This window comes from Schistocerca piceifrons, chromosome 3 (assembly GCF_021461385.2).
Source record: "Schistocerca piceifrons isolate TAMUIC-IGC-003096 chromosome 3, iqSchPice1.1, whole genome shotgun sequence".
NCBI classification, from domain to species: domain Eukaryota; kingdom Metazoa; phylum Arthropoda; class Insecta; order Orthoptera; family Acrididae; genus Schistocerca; species Schistocerca piceifrons.
Window position 1 is genome coordinate 276,820,292 of NC_060140.1, and position 17,606 is coordinate 276,837,897.

At 42.8% G+C, this 17,606-nt stretch overlaps 1 protein-coding gene across 1 annotated transcript in view; it reads right to left on the bottom strand.

Annotated features, from left to right (window-relative positions):
* Positions 1–17,606, bottom strand: part of LOC124789357 (alanyl-tRNA editing protein Aarsd1) — an 87,927-nt gene that overhangs the window by 51,604 nt on the left and 18,717 nt on the right. The window contains exon 5 of the mRNA XM_047256684.1: positions 16,752–16,873. Coding sequence (XP_047112640.1) covers positions 16,752–16,873 — 122 coding nt within the window. The remainder of the gene's footprint in view (positions 1–16,751; positions 16,874–17,606) is intronic.

Sequence of the window (17,606 nt, forward strand, 5' to 3'; positions counted from 1 at the left end):
CGGAGGTACGTGGTATTGAACGTTCCGCAGCTGTAACAATAACGTCGGTAATGTGTGTGACCTCATCGTCGACGCTGGGAAAGCGACGGTCATCGAATGTCGCTAGAGATGAAAAAAGTGTCCAATCGGCTAGGGCAAACTTCCAGCGTCGCGGGCGCATATATGGCAGTTCAGGCTGCAGTCTAAAGACACATGGAAAGTGGTCACTCGAGTGTGTATCATCAAGGGCGAACCATTCGAAGCGCCGAGCTAGCGGAACAGTACCGACTGCAAGGTCCAAGTGAGATAAATTTGTCGTGGAGGCAGACAAAAATGTAGGGACCCCAGTGTTGAGGCAAACTAGATCCGCTTGGTGGAAGACGTCTAGCAATAGTGAGCCACATGGACAAGGATGTGGAGATCCCCAAAGCAGGTGGTGGGCATTGAAGTCCCCAACCAGCAAATAGGGGGGTGGAAGCTGACCAAGAAGATGAAGGAGATTAGCTCGTGCCATTGGTGTGGACGATGGAATGTATACAGTACAAAGAGAGAACGTGTATCCAGAAAGGGAAAGACGGACGGCGACAGCTTGGAAGGAAGTGTTTAAGTGGATTGGGTGATAATGGAGAGTATCATGGAGAAGTATCTTGAGTCCTCCATGGGCTGGAGTGCCTTCAACAGAGGGGAGACCATATCGGACGGACTGAAAATGAGGGAGAACAAAGCGGTCATGGGGACGCAGCTTTGTTTCCTGAAGACAGAAGATGACCGGCGAGTAGGATCGTATGAGGATCGACAATTCATCCCGATTGGCTCGAATTCCGCAGATATTCCAGTGGATAAAGGACATAGGGTGAACAGAAAATGGAGGAATGTGACCAAGGTTGCTGTCAACTCAACGACTGCTCAGAGCTTGCGACCGACAGCATGGAATGGCATTCAGCCGAAGGCAGAAGACCCTGATCCATAGGTTGTTCAGGAGCAGCTCCTGCCACCAGCGATCGGCCGGTTGATCGGCCGCCAGCAGTGCGCCTCGGCGACACAGAAGATGGGCGAGGGCGATTTCCGCCAGGTGGTGCTGTAGATGGGACACGCCTTGGCGGAGAAGGAGAGGAACTGGGTTTCTTTGTAGCCTTCTTGGAAGTATGACGTTTAGATGAAGGAGGAACAGATGGGTGTGAAGTTGGGGTACGTAAAAAAACTTCACGAGTATGCTCTTTTTTCGAAGTCTTGGTGTCTGACTTTTGAGCTCGAGATTTAGCAGAACCCGATGAAGGGTGAGCCATAGAGTGGGCAGGTGAAAGTGGTGAGGTTGAACGGGCGATCTTTGCGCTGGCCGATCTGACGACCGTGGTACTAAAGGTGAGGTCGCAAGTCTGCATGGCAGCCTCCTTTGTTGGCCGAGGAGAAGCAAGGACAGTGCTGTATTTTCCTGTCTGAGGCACGGTGGGCTGTCGACTGGCGAATAATTTTCGAGCAGCAAAGGCCGACATCTTTTCCTTCACTCTGATTTCCTGGATGAGCTTTTTGTCCTTAAAAAAGGGGCAATCTCGAGAGGAAGCAGCATGGTCACCCATACAGTTGATGCAGCGAGGGGATGGAGGTGGACAAGCACCCTCATGGGCATCCTTGCCACACGTAACACATTTGGCCGGATTGGAACAGGACTGGCTGGTGTGATTGAACCGCTGACACCGATAGCAACGTGTAGGGTTTGGGATGTAAGGGCGAACGGAAATTATCTCATAGCCTCCTTTGATTTTCGATGGGAGTTGAACTTTGTCAAATGTCAAGAAGACAGTGCGGGTTGGAATGATGTTCATGTCAGCCCTTTTCATAACTCTATGAACAGCCATTACGCCCTGGTCAGACAGGTAGTGCTGAATTTCTTCGTCAGACAATCCATCGAGGGAGCGTGTATAAACGACTCCACGTGAGGAATTTAAAGTGCGGTGCGCTTCAACCCGGACAGGGAAGGTGTGGAGCAGTGAAGTACGCAGCAATTTTTGTGCCTGGAGGGCACTGACTGTTTCTAACAACAGGGTGCCATTCCGTAATCTGGAACAAGACTTTACAGGACCTGCAATTGCGTCGACACCTTTCTGAATAATGAAAGGGTTGACCGTGGAGAAGTCGTGACCTTCGTCAGACCGAGAAACAACAAGGAACTGTGGCAACGATGGAAGAACTGACTGTGGCTGAGACTCAGTGAACTTACGCTTGTGAGCAGACATAGTGGAAGGTGAGGAAACAATTGCCGAAGAATCCCCCATGATTACCGGCGTCTCCGATGGCGCGCTCCTCCCTTGTGGGGGCCCTCTCTGAGGGCACTCCCACCTTAGGTGATTGTTCACACCTCAGGTCACACCTCCCGACAAACGGACGGAGGGACCAATCGGCACTTTCGGAAGGTATCAGCTCGGGTAATCACCCCCCCCCCCCCCCCCCCTGGGCCTGGCCGTTACCAGGGGTACGTACGTGTCCTACCTGTCTACCCGGGGTGGGGAATTACGTGTTACCCCGTCACCGGCTACGCATGGAAATGCGTGGGTCGGCCTTCAGACACGCACAGGGAGGAAAAAAGAGAAAGGGAAAGGAAAGAAGAGGGGTCTCAAACGCCGCAGCGGAGAAAAGGGCAAAGAGAAGAGGTAAGGAAAAGAGAATGACAGAGGAAGGACGAAGACTTGCAAGTGTAGAAAGCAAGGAATTTGTAACAGTTTCGAGCGTCCGTCTCCGGGTGTAGGCACAAACCATACTCCCAGAGGGGGAGAAAGGGAAGGAAAGAGCCAGAGGTGAGGGGGAGGGGGGGGGCGAAGATGGGGGACGGGGAAGGATGCAGAAAGGGAAGGTATGCAGCCCGGAAAGGAAGGAGGGCCACATTAGCTTGGGGTCCCGTGCTCGCTACGCACGTATCCACAAAAGAGTTGTAGACCCCCTGGGGGGACTGCTTTTAGTGTTTCACTGAGTAATCTAAATTTCTCAACATCACTTGGTTTAATTCAACTATATTCCAGTACTCTCTTTTTAATTTTGTTGCTGTCCATTATTCTTACAACCTTTTTCCAAGATGCTACCCATACTGTCAACTGCTCTTCCAAGTTCTTAGTCATCTCTCAGAATTAAATGGCATCTGCAAATTAATTCTTATTTCTTTTCCCTGAACTTTTAATTCAGCTTTCTAATTTCTCCTTGGTTTCTTTTACTGATCACTTAATGTATACTGAATAACATTGGGACCAGAGTACAAATCTGTCTCACTCCCTTCTAAACCACTGCTTTCCTTTCATGCCCTTGAATCTTAATTATAGTCTGGTTTTGGTACAAGTTGTAAATAACCTTATGCTCTATTTTATGCCTGCTACCTTCAAAATTTCAAAGTGTGTAGTCCAGTCAACTATGTCAAATGCTTTCTCTAAATCTACAAGTGCTATAAATGTTTCTCTGCCTTTCTTCAGTCTATCTTCTAAAATAAGATGTAAGATTGCATCACATGTGCCTACATTTCTCTGGAACTCAAATGTATTTCCTAAGATCACCTTCTACCCGTTTTTCCATTCTTCTGTAAATACTTCATATCAATATTTTGTAACCAAGTATTATTAAACTGATGCTTCAGTGATATTCACACCTTTCAAAACCTGCCTTCCTAGGAATTTAAAATATTACATGCTTCTTGAGGTCCGAAGGCATTTTCCCTGCCTTATATATCTTGCACACCAGCTGGAATAGCTTTGTCATGACTGGCTGTCTCAAGGATTTCAATAATTCTTTGGGAATGTTGTCTACTCCAGGGACCTTGTTTCCATTGATGTTTTTCAGTACTCTGTTAATTTGTTCATGGAGCATCATATCTCTTATTCCATCCTTATTCCATCTTCAATTACTTCATCTTCTCTTTCTATAATATTGTCTTCATATTTGTTTCCGTTAGACACACTGTATATTCCTTCGACCTTTAAGTTTTCCCTTTTTTGCTTAGTTCTGTATTTCCATTTGAACGCTAGATATTCATATGGCTGTTGCTCTTACCTCCAGATGCATTTTTAATTCTCCCATTGGCAGCATCTATCTTCCCCTACTCACAAGTTTCTAGTCTTACATCTGTTCTGTAAGTATTTTTGCTTAGCTATTTTTATTTTCTGTCAGTATCATTTTATAAATGACTATATTTCCTTTCTCCTGCTTCTTTTGTTGCATTCTCTTCCCCCCCCCCCCCCCCCTTTCTCTTGTGCTACCCAAGGACTTCCAATAGGCCTGGTCTTTTTACTCATTTGATCCTCTGCTTCTTCACCATTTCCTTTCTCAAAGCCTTCCATTTGTCTTCTATTGTAATCTTTTCCCCCTGTTGCAGCCTGATGGTTTCTAACATTACTTCTAAAGCTTGAAAAACCTCTGGCTCTATCAACTTATTCCAATCATATATCCTGAAATTCTTACCATTAACCAATTTCTTCAGTTTTCATTTGCAGTTCATAACCGATACATTATGGGCAGAGTACACAACTAGCCCTGGAAATGACTTTCAGTTTAAAATCTGACATGAAGATCTATATTACCATTACATAAGGGGCAAAACTAAGCAGATGGAAAAAGCAAGCAAACTATTTCTTATTTCAAAAGTAATACCATAACTTGATATACACTAAAGCGCCAAATAAACTGGTGTGGGCATGCATATTCAGATACAGAGATATGTAAACAGGCAGGAAATGCCTATCTAAAACAACCAGTGTCTGGCGCAGTTGTTAGGTTGGTTACTGCTGCTACAATGGCAAGTTACCAAGATTTAAATGAGTTTGAACGTGGTGTTATAGCCAGTGCACGAGTGATGGGGCACAGCGTCTCAGAGGTATCAATGAACTGGGGATTTAGCCATATGACCATTTCACGAGTGTATCATGAATATCAGGAATCTGATAAAACATCAAATCTCCGACATTGTTTGGCCGGAAAAAGATCCTGTAAGAATGGGACCAACGACAACTTAAGAGAATCATTCAATGTGATAGAAGTGCAACCCTTCCACAAATTGCTGCAGATGTCAATGCTGGGCCATCAACAAGTGTCAGCATGCGAACCATTCAACACAATGTCAAAGGCCCAGTTGTCTACCCTTGATGACTCCACGACACAAAGCTTTACGCCTCGCATGGGCCCGTCAATATTGATATTGGACTGTTGACGACTGGAAACATGTTGCCTGGTTGGACGAATCCTCAAATTGTATCAAGCAGATGGACTTGTACAGGTGTGGAAACAGCCGCATGAATCTATGGACCCTGGATGTCAGCAGGGGGCTGTTCAAGCTAGTGGAGTTCTAATGGTGTGGGGAATGTGCAGTTGGAGTGATATGGGACCCCTGATATGTTTAGAGATGACTGACAGGTGACACGTGCATATCAATCCTGTCTGATCACCTGCATCCATTCATATCCATTATGCATTCCAACAGACTTGGGCAATTCCAGCAGGACTATGCAACATCTTACGCATCCAGAATTGCTACAGCGTGGCTCCAGGAACACTCTTCTGAGTTTAAATACTTCCGCTGGCTACTAAACTCCCCAAACACGAACATTACTGAACATATCTGGGATAACTTGCAATGTGCTGTTCAGAAGACATCTCCACCGCCTCGTACTCTTATGGATTTATGGACAGCGCTGCAGTATTTATGGTGTCAATTTCCTCCAGCACTACTTCAGACATTAGTCTAAGTCCACACCACATCTTGTTGTGGCAGTTTAGCATGCTTGCTAGGGCCCTACACGATATTAGGGAGATGTACCAGTTTCTTTGGCCCTTCAGTGTATTATTCCACTGTGAGAGAAGACCATCAATGCCTTTACGGAAAATGCTTGTGGCTGCCTCTGGAGCCCTAAGATTACTCAGGCATGCACCTCTTTGTCCGCAGCAAACTGACAGCCACAAATGTTTCTTAAGGGCTCCAAAAACTTGGAAATCTAATGAGCAGAGATCGGGACTTTATGGAAAATGTTAAGGGCTACCCAGTGAAAATTCTGCTGCATAATCTAAATCTCGGCAACATGTGGGTGGGCATTACCCTGCAACAGAATGTCATCTTTTATCAACATTCCTGGGTGTTTGGACTTTATGATGTGTCTAAATTTTTGCAATGTGTCTACATGCACACTTTGCAAAAACTGAAGTAAATAATCAATTCCAAGTACCCAGGACTGTTGACTGTTGCCAAGGTTGTTTCGATTATGTTTCAGAACTTCTGCTGGCAAGCCCTCACACATTCTCCATACAATTCCAATCTCTCCCCATGTGATTTCCAAGATTTTGGAGCACTGAAGAAAGACATTCATGGCCGTCGATTTGTTTCAGATGAAGAGGTGCACGCCTGGGGACAATAACGGTTCCTTAGGCAACGACAAACCTTTTTCCACGAATGCACTCACTGACCTGTCTGACGGTGGGATAAATATAATAACAGTTATGGCAATTACTTTTGAAATAATAAACAGTTTGCTTATTTTTTACATCTGCCTTGTTTTTATTTGACTGCCTCTTATACAATTGATCTGAAACTGTCTGGTGTTCCCATGTATTCCTTTATTTAACTATACTCCCTTTGTCAGTATAGTTCCAGGACAGGTTTTTCGAGTTCGCAATACTAAAAAGGAAAAAATGTTTTTTATGTTACGTGATGTGTGTGTGACCTTAAAATGACCTTGCCCATGTTTCCATGCAAACTCACTAAATGGCAGGGCTGTCCTATGCAACAAGCTATTTGGGTTCTTGGTGTATCAGTTACGGACTTCAAGTAAAAAAAAATGAGTGGTGGTGGCCCTCAACTACATACCCTTCCCCCTCAGAGCTGAAATATTAAAAGTTTTGGCTGGTTTCATTGTCTGGGGGCTGGAATATGTAGTTGCCTCATTACCAGCCAAATACTGCTGAGTCTACAGCATACAATATGACTATGCATGTGAATCGAATGGTCAAAGGCTTCTATCGCTTGGCAATTGTGAATTTTGAACATGACATACACTTTTATAAATGAAAGATTGCAATCAAATAAAAGCTGCAGGTACTATTTTGAGGACTTTAAATGATGAGTACGATAGTAGAAGTACTTTTGAGAATGCAGTATATTTCTGCAAAACACTTATTGGTGTCAATGGTCCAGTAATTAAATAAAACATAAGTTGAATAACAGGGAAACAATAGATTCCTACTGCATGAAATTAAATATGAACGACAACATAGCTCACGAGATATTCATTTCTAAACGCATACTACATCTTCATCTTCACTGCGGAAACCATGGTGATCTCTTAAGTTCATAAGTCGGCGCTATAAAATATTTCTATCTCCCGCGCCCATGTGCAAATCGCTCCAATGTTCAAATCATTCCACGACTGTGCGCACGGTGTGCCGTACTGTCCGAGACTCTCCATCCAGCACCTCCCATGTCCTGTGCCGTACTCTTCTCCCGCTTCCATCCAGTCTCCCCATTCATGAGCGCTGTGATTGGCTGGAGCGCTCGTGCCATATCTTCAAGCCAACGCACCCACACAAATATAATGAAACACTTCTGAAATACTGGATTTACATTTAAATGACCTGAAATTAAATACATATTCCAACGGCTGGACCATAAACACACACTAACATACATGATTAAATACAAAAACAAATTAAATAAACATATATCAAAGGAATAGCAACAAAAGATAGGCCAGTAGCCTAATGTTTCTGTGCTTTATGAAACACAGTAAATATTTAACCAATTTCTTCATGAATAGTATATATGAGATATAAACAAAGACATAGATGAATAAATATATTTATAAGCTTGCTGCTACTGTTTTTTCGTGTAGCTGTGGAGTATTTATGGCCTGACGCAATTGATAGTAATCGGCCACTTTGACCTCCAATAACTCTTGTTACATGCCTGTAATTTATACCAATTTAGGTTTACACTAATAGCTTTCAACAGACACGTCAACCAACAAAATCTGATGAAGTGTTTAGATTTTGGAAATTCGTTGCTGGGTGTTACTTGTATAATTTACCATCAGATACTACGATTATGCCATCAGAATCGTCGTGTAAATAATAGTAATGTACATGTTTCTTTTCGAGGTATCCTGATTCGTCTGGCTACTATTAATTTCTATACGAACTGAGAAATGTCTGCCGTTATGGTCTCACAAAGTCCGCCATCTTTGGCTCTCCCAGCATACAAGTCTCTTATCGACACACCAAGGAATTCCTAGCCACGTGCTTGATGGACTACACGGTCCAGTTGCTGTGCGGCATCACGCGCTTGCTTACAAGCTGTGCCTTGCCGAGCGGCGGCCACCAACTCTGAACTTAGAATATTTCCAGGGCGCCACAACTCGCCCGTTACCTCACATAGTTATGGTAACACAATGGATGCAGATGTGAACAAAAAGTGAACATTAAGTTCTACGTTAAGCTCAGGAAAACCCCTAGTGAAATGTGGATAACGATTAAGCAAGCATATTCATGTGAGGCAAAAAGAAGTTGTGTTTTTGAGTGGCACACCAGGTTTCGTGAATGCAGAGAATAACTGCAAGACAATACCAGAGCAGTTATTGCAAAAAGACCATCACGTAACTGTGTGTGCAGTATCAGAAGAAGTTACTTTGAACTGTAATGGGAGTAGTAAGATTTCATGTGAACACTTAGGGAAATGGAAACTTAATGCAAAACTCATCCCTCGCACACTAACAGATGGACAGAAAGAGGAAAGATGAAGAGCTTCTGCTGAACTACTGGACAGAGTCAGACGTGATGCCACATATCTGTCAAAGATTACTGCTGGGGATGAAAGTTGGTGCTACGAGTATCACCCTCACATGAAGCATTAAAGTGCTGAATGACAGAGTCCCGGATCACCCAAGACCTTGAGAAACGTTGGCGATGTGTCCAGTTAGCCAAGGGGACTACTTCGATAGAAGCTAGGATTATGACTGGGTAAGTGCAATTTTCTAAAAAACTTGTCCTGGAACTTTTCTGATAAAGGGGGTAGTTTTAATCTCTCTTGTCATCTGAGGAGCTAGTTGGAATATAAGCTTGTACTACTATGATATGGGTGTTGGCTTCCTATCTATTGTAGCTGCAATAATTCGTTCACGATGGTGTTCATGGTAGCTTGGTCCCAGAACAAAAAGAGAAGCATAAGAGCTAGGATAAATTCCAGTTTGGTGACAATCAGCAGCAAGCCTATTTAGCAGAACAACAACTTGGACCCAATGTCATGGAGAAATGACAGTCATACATACAGAATATTTTGGTCCTATGGCATATTGTGAATCTCAACATCTTAAAAGTTGACAAAATTGACCATTTGATAAAAGGAGTCAACAACATGTACCAAGCTCTTCTGGTAAATGATGTCATGACAGGAATTCATCAATTGCTGCCAGAAAATTGAGAAAATGCCACAAAAGAGTAAGACAAAAGAGGTACAACTGACTGCCGAATGTGGTCCCTGTGGCGCACCTATTTCTAGTAGCAATCTCCACCACCAGCCGAAATCACTGGGAAGAATGGACTCTGCCAACTCTGACTTATATTGCAGGCATCAAAGTATAACTCACCACACAACCAATGCAAGTACAACAAATTCCTACATCAAGTAGATGCCCTGTAAAAGAACACACATCTTAAGGCCAGAGGACAACTGGCCAATGTGTTTCCACTGGGGATGTCCTGGACACGTTGTATGCTACAGTAGATAAAGAGGAGAGAGAGAGAGAGAGAGAGAGAGAGAGAGAGAGTTCTGACAACTACAATGCTGCCACATGGTAATGATAACAGTTTTATTCATGTCAGTCAGCTGTAGATGATAAAAGTCAACCTGTGGGACAAAGCTGATCACTGTACCCTGGATGATATCACTTCCCCTTGCCATAGTCCTTCCCTGTCATCGTGCAGAGATACCAACCGTCCACCTAGTCACCAACTTCTACATCTGCATCTACATGGATACTATGCAAATCACATTTAAGTGCCTGGCAGAGGGTTCATCAAACCACCTTCACAACTCTCTATTATTCCAATTTCGTATAGTGCGTGGACAGAACGAACACCTATATCTTTTCATACGCGGTCAGATTTCCCTTATTTTATCATTCTGATCGTTTCTCCCTACGTAGGTTGGTGTCAACAAAATATTTTCGCATTTGGATGAGAAAGTTGGTAATTGGAATTTCGTGATAAAATTCCACTGCAACAAAAAACGCCTTTATTTTAATGATGTCCAGCCTAAATCCTGTATCATTTCACTGACACGCTCTCCCATATTTAGTGATAATACAAAACGTGCTGCCCTTCTTTGAACTTTTTCAACACACTCCATCAGTCCTATCTGGTAAGGATCCCTCACCACACAGCAGTATTCTAAAAGAGGACGGACAAGCGTAGTAGATCTGTTACATTTTCTAAGTGTCCTGCCAATAAAATGCAATCTTTTGTTGCCTTCCTCACAACATTTTCTGTGTGTTCTTTCCAATTTATGTTGTTCTAGCACTCATGTGGATGACCTCACACTTTTTGTTATTTAGGATCAACTGCCAATTTTCGCACCATTCAGATAACGTTTCTAAATCATTTTGCAATTTGTTTTGACCTTCTGATGACTTTATTGGTCGATAAACGACAGCATCATCTGTAAAAAACCTAAGACGGCTGCTCAGATTGCCTCCCAAATCATTTATATAGACAAGGAACAGCAAAGGGCCTGTAACACTACCTTAGGGAACGCTAAAAATCACTTCTGTTTTACTTGATGACTTGCTGTCAGTTACAACAAACTGTGACACCTATAACAGGAAATCACAGATCCAGTCACATAACTGAGAGGATTGCCATGAGCACGCAATTTCACTACAAGCCGCTTGTGTGGTACTGTGTCAAAAGCCTTCCAGAAATATAGAATCGATCTGAAATCCCTTGTCAATAGCATTCAACACTTCATGCGAATAAAGAGTAAGTTGTGTTTCACAAGAACAATGTTCTCTAAATCCATGTTGACTGTGTGTCAATGAAAATTTAGATAGGTGGCCATCTACAGAGGCGAGGCAGCCACAGCTACAAATCCTCCATGGACAATAGTCACCAGAATGCTAGGAAGTCTCATCAACATTATCAACGATCAACCTGTCTGGGCACTAGTCGACTTCAGGACTTCTTTTTCTGTTACGTCAGCTAAAGACTATGTTCCTTGATAAAAAAAAAAGGGCACCTGTGCTGAAAGTGACAAATGGTAAATACATCCAGCTGATAGGAACATTTCTTTCAAGAATAACTCTCCTGTGATCCTACGAATCATTTTATCAGAATTTAGTCAGAATATTATTTTCAGATGGAGCTTTTTGTAGGCATCATAAGCAGTCTTAGACTGTGGAAGATCAGAGCTCGAGATTATTGGAGCTACTCCAACAAGCACAAAGAACCAACATTGGTCGGGGCGCGTGTTTGGTGTTGAAGACGATGTCTCGGCATCGTCAACAAGACAAGTTCCTGTCATTAATACAGATGCTCAATCACAGGGTGAAGCTTTCATTGATTGCAGAAAGCTTCTCAGGCCTACAGAAGTATTCTACATGCTACTGATGATCACAAGCATTTTAGGAGGTCGAAGAGAACTTTGGATTACTAATTGTCGTGAATGACCACAACTCATCCCTTAAGGCGCGTTCGCAGGGGCAGCCGCACCAGTCCAAGAAGGGCAGCTTAGTGTCATTGATAAGAGAATTTGCTCTGCTACCACTACAGACAATTCAGAGGGTGGGGAGAGGGGAGGAGCTACTACAAAACTGCTAATAGGATCTGGCCTGACTGAGGAACAGTATCAATGAGAGGTAAGTCATTGTGTATAAATTTTTGGATGCTTTCAAATCAAAAATCGTCAGAAGACAGATTGAGTGCCCATAGTAACACACTGAATAAACACTGAACACCATGCACCAGTTAGCCAGTGCTTATATAGTCTCACCAACTGAATACATAATTCATGAGGAAGTGGAGAAGATGCTGCAAGATGACACCACTGAACCTTCAGAGAGTCCTTGGTTCTCTCCTGGGGTCTGGTGAACAAAGAAGTATGACTCATGGCATTTCTGTGTTGGCTAATAAAGACTGAACAGTATTCCAGAGAAATATGTCTATTCATTGCAGTGCACTGAGAACAACATAAACTACTTGAAAGGAGCAAAAGTATTTTTCATCTATGGACATGCATCAGGGGCTGCTGGTGAAGTTGACCAGAAGAAGACTGAATTCATTACTCCTGATGACCTCTAAAGTTTAAAGTTATGCCATTTGAACTGTGTAATACTCCAGCCACCTTCGAATGTATGAAGGGCAACTTGCTTCAACAACTTAAGTGGACAAGATCTTTGCTATCTGGGCGACAAAGGCTTTGACGTTTGAGATACATCTAAGCCACCTGAAAACCCTGTTTAAATGTGTTCACACTGCAGGTTTCTGCCTGAATCCAAATAAGTGACTCTTCGTCACCCAAGATGAAAAAAATCTTTGGGGCACATAGTGAATGCCACTTAAGTCCGTCCTGATCCACAGAAAAATAACAGTCACAGAATTTACGACTCTTATGACATGAGAAGTTTTCTCAGAAGGTGCTCGTACTACTGGTGATTCACAATTGGGTTCTGTACCAAGTCATGTCCCTTGCAAGACCTACTGCAGGAAGATGCCGAATTTTCCTGGAATGAGGCCCAAGAAATATCTTTTCTTGCCACTCAGGAATTTCTTACACCACCTTGCTGAAAATTGCGAAATGGAACATCACACAAAGGCTAGCATTTCTGGGATAGGCACCGATCTAGTACAGATTTAGGAAGGTGCTGAAAAGATTATTAGCTTATGCTTCTGAAGTTACTCTTCGAGAACGAGATGAACTAGTCTATAACTGAGAGAGAATCCCTTGCAGTTGTTTGGGCCATCCACAAATTCTAATCATATTTATTTGGCAAACAATTCACTGCTTTAACAAACCACCCTTCTCTATGCTGGCTGACTAGCCTGAAGGACTCGGGCCGACTGGCGAGATGCGCACTAAGGCTTGAAGAGTACAAGGGAGACGCAAAATAATGTGAACAGTGGTAGCAATGGGATGGCTGTGTGACAGTTAACAATGCAGGTAAGGCACATGTCGCACTGGACTGTGCGTGTTCGGTACGGACTAGGCATCAGTTCAGGTTTTTTTACGAGTAGTGCACACTTCGTATTTGCATTCAGAGGTCGAGGTCGACGTACAATGAAAACCAAACAGAGCTCTGAAGAGAGCAGACTGTGGGGCTCAATTAGCTGGACCATCAGTAACCAAGACAGCTAACTTATTGAATATTACAGGAGCAACTGTTTCAACAGTCATGACAGCCTACACAAAACATGGAAAGACGTCATCGTGTAAACATTATAGTGGGTGCAAATCAAAACTAAATGGCAGAGCGTCATATGCTAACACAAATTGTGTCAAAACAACACTAAACTACAGTGGCTAAAGTGACTGCAGAGCTCAATAGCCATTTTTGAGACACCGCATCTATTGACATTGTCCGCCAACACCTCCATAAAGCGAATATTCATGGACAGGCTGCTATACCAATACCATTAGTGATGACAACCAACGCAAAGAAGCATAAAACTGTGTCAGGAACACAAATCCTGGATGAGTCAACATTTTCATTATTTCCAACATCGGGCTAGGATTATATCTGGAGAATGACAAAAGAAGCCTACAGTCTGATTGCTTGATTCCAATGGTATACATGGATATGGAAGTGTGATGGTGTGAGCAGTCATTTTTATGGACTCCTCATCTCTCTCAAAGGCCGTGTTACAGCCAACGATTATGTGAACACTTTAGGTACACCCATGATTCAAATGTTGTTCCCAACAATGACGCCATACTTCAAGACTATAATGCACCCATTCACACAGTCAGGACAGTACAATCGTGGTACGAGGAACATGCAACTGAACTGCAGCATTTTCCCTGGCCAGCACAGTCCCTGGACTTTTAACATTATCAAACCCTTATGGGCAGCACTGGAGTGCAGATTCTGGAGCAGACTTCCACCTCCCTCGTCACTACAGGGGTTAGAAGAGATTCTGAAGAGTGGCACAACATTCCAGTGGAGACTATATAATCATTATATGCCTGTACTCCAACAAGAATCACAGCTGTATTATGGGCAAATGTGGGTCCAACCCCTTATCAATACACCACTCCAAAGTAAGTACAGGTGTTCATATTATTTTGCTGCTCCCTGTACATAGTCACAATGACATATGAAAGTGGGTCCAAATACGACACTCCATTGGTTGAACCAAAGCAATGTGGATGAAATCTCAGTCATCGCTGGATTAAATGACATGGCTGCTGAACAGAGGTGAAATCCAGTACTGCTGAAAACCATGAAAACCTGAAGAAAGGAACCAACCACAGGAGGAATCCAATTAATAAATGGAATATTATGTAAGAGGAATCATGATACGAAGGGGCGGAAATGGTTGTTCATCATTCCAGCTCATCTGCAGCCAGCTTTCACAAAGTATTCCCAAGATGATCCAAGATCTGGTCTCCCGGGATTCATGAAGACTGCAGACAGAATCAGATGCGGGCAGCACTGGCCATATCTCTCCTCGTCCGTTAAACATCATGTGAGCCAATGTAAGGAATGCCTGTGTCTATTAACTCCGAATCATTTGGTACTAATCCTGCCTCCAGCAGCACCATTCCACTCAGCTGCAATCTACATCTTAGGGAGGTTCAGAACATTGAGAAATAGGACTCTATGGACAAAAGTGTGCACTGCGTACTTCACCAGCTACACTGTCAATAAAGCTGTGGTAAATGCTGAAACTCCAGAAATTGCAAATTTCCTTTTTTTCCTCACAGGACACAAAATTTTGAAGCACACAGCACCCTAGGTGAAGATCTCTGATCATGGAAAAGCTTTCCAGCCGAAACTAGTATCTGAGACAATTTCATATTGCGACAGCATCCCAGAATGGAAACTATTTACCATCCACAAAAGAATGGCCTCACAGAAAACTTTAAGACATTGGCAGATACGCTCTCTATCTATGTTTATACTGACATGAGATTTGGATACAATACTGCCCATCATGACATTCGCATACAACACAGTGAATTAGAACACAACAGGCTTCACAGCATTCTTTCTACTCCATGGTTATGAGGCCAAAACAACAATGAATACACTGTTCCCATTTAAATCTGATGATACTCAGGACGATGACAGGAAAAACCATCACCAGGACCAAAGAAACAAGACAAACAGCTCATATACGGACCTTTAATGCCCAGGACAAGGAGATACAGTCCAAGAGACCTGGTGTGGACTTTTACACCTGTGCAGAAAGTTACCAAGTGTTACTTCACGCTGTATTGTCTCCTTTGTCTCCATCAGATGTCACATATGAGATTGAGGATTATAACCCTTCATCGGGAACACAAAAGCATGAATATACTGTCAGTTTCCTATGTAAGAAGCCCAACTATAGTGCAGAAATATAGAACAATGATTGGACATTCACAAAAACAGATGACTGACTCAATAATTGCGAAGCCTCAATGGGAGTAGCTGCCTATGATTCACATCATAGTGAAGAGAATGTAAGAACATGACCAGAACATAATGTTCCACCAGCACCATCTTACAGAGGACTGTTGGCAAGACTGAGATGCAGAGTGATGTAGTTGGCTCCAATAAGAACTTCAGAAGCATGTGTAGTGGTTAGCATTGTTTCCTCGCACACGTGTCTGGTTCAAACACACCCACTAGCAATTATTTGTTGTTGAGTTATGGAAGTTTCTTGAAAAATCTTCTGGAATATTCAATGCTTGTATAAATACCTACATTCTGGAAAATTGTATGTCTGTATAAGCAGCTGCACACACTGTCCAGGAGGTCAGTTCTGTTTTAGCTGTATGCTTGTGATTGTATGCTTTCAATTCTAAGTGTTGTACTTCACTGATAACCCTGCTTTTGGATCTGAACTTTAGTGTAGTTACAACACGACAGTATTAATATCTCTTAGTCTCTTTCATACTACTCTAATGCCTGTGCCAATAAGACTGCACTAATATCTGTGTACACAAAGGTATGCAGGTTGATCATTCTGATAAGACTCAAAATGTGAATGGAAAACACAAATACATCAAGAGAACAAGTGCCCGCTGCCAAATATTTTTGTTATTTCCAGTGTATAGTTATGTTATTTGTACTGGTGTGTCACATTTAATGGCAAGTCATTGTGGTATACAAGAAAAATAGCTGGACCAGTGCAGAGGATAAGAGCAATGCCAGAAGGTTGTCCTATTTGTGCTAGTTTTCCAGTCCGTACAAAAGAACAATAATACTTTATTGGTTCAAATGGCTCTGAGCACTGTGGGACTTAACATCTGAGGTCATCAGTCCCCTAGAACTTAGAACTACTTAAACCTACCTAACCTAAGGACATCACACACATCCATGCCTGAGGCAGGATTCGAACCTGCGACCGCAGCGGCGTGCGGTTCAAGACTGTAGCGCCTAGAACCGCTCGGCTACCCCGGCCGGCTATACTTTATTCCCGTCTAGCATTAATGCAAAAGAAACATACCTCTAGTTTATTGATTTTACATTCCTGCTCTGCTCTGGAAAAACACACACTGAAAAAACTTAAAATTTGTATGATTCTTAATTTTTTATGTCATTGTTTCAAACCTTACATACCTCATCCAACCATGGATCACCCTTACTGTATACTTTGACTGTGACAGGCAATGCTAGTCTTATTTTTTCATTCACTATAGCTTCCCATTTATCCACAATGCTCTCGGTAAGACTGGTTGTAGCTGAAATACAAAGAAACAAAAATCTCAAATGTGTGGGAACCACCAACAGAACATATTGGACAGATATAAAAGCTAAAGTACTGTGGTGTGCAAAAGTTAAGGACAAAAGTAACTTTTGTTGCTGTGCCACTGGCAAGCAACGTAACTTAATGAAACTTGGCTCATGCGTGTAAAGAATTACTACAATATAGATGGAAAATAACCAAAAAACATAAGCAATGAGACAAATTGAAATTACACTGATGTATCCACAATTTACGAAAGTCCCCTGGACAAAACAAACAGGACATGGTTCTTAATACCATATGTGATCACCATGAACAGCAATGCATACTGTACAATGTGCTCCCATCCTGCCCCTGTGGTGATGAGCTCTTGTGGTAGGGCATTCCATTTGTTCAGCAGTGTGGCTGACAACTGCTGGATGGTTGTTGATGCACTGAAATACATCTCCCTGACACATCCCACACATGCTTTATGGAAATTAAGATGGAGGAATGGGCAGGCCAGTCCATATGTTGAATATCCTCCCATGCCAATAACCCTTCAATGCACGCTGTTCTACGTGGTCGCCCACTCTTGTCCGTACAGAGGAACGCATCCCTGAAAAAGATTATCATGGGGAATGAGTACAGTGTCACAACAATGTTCTTCAGTGAGTTGACCATGTTCAAAGATTTGGAGATCAGTATGCCCATGCAACATTATGACTCCCCACAATATAACACCTAGA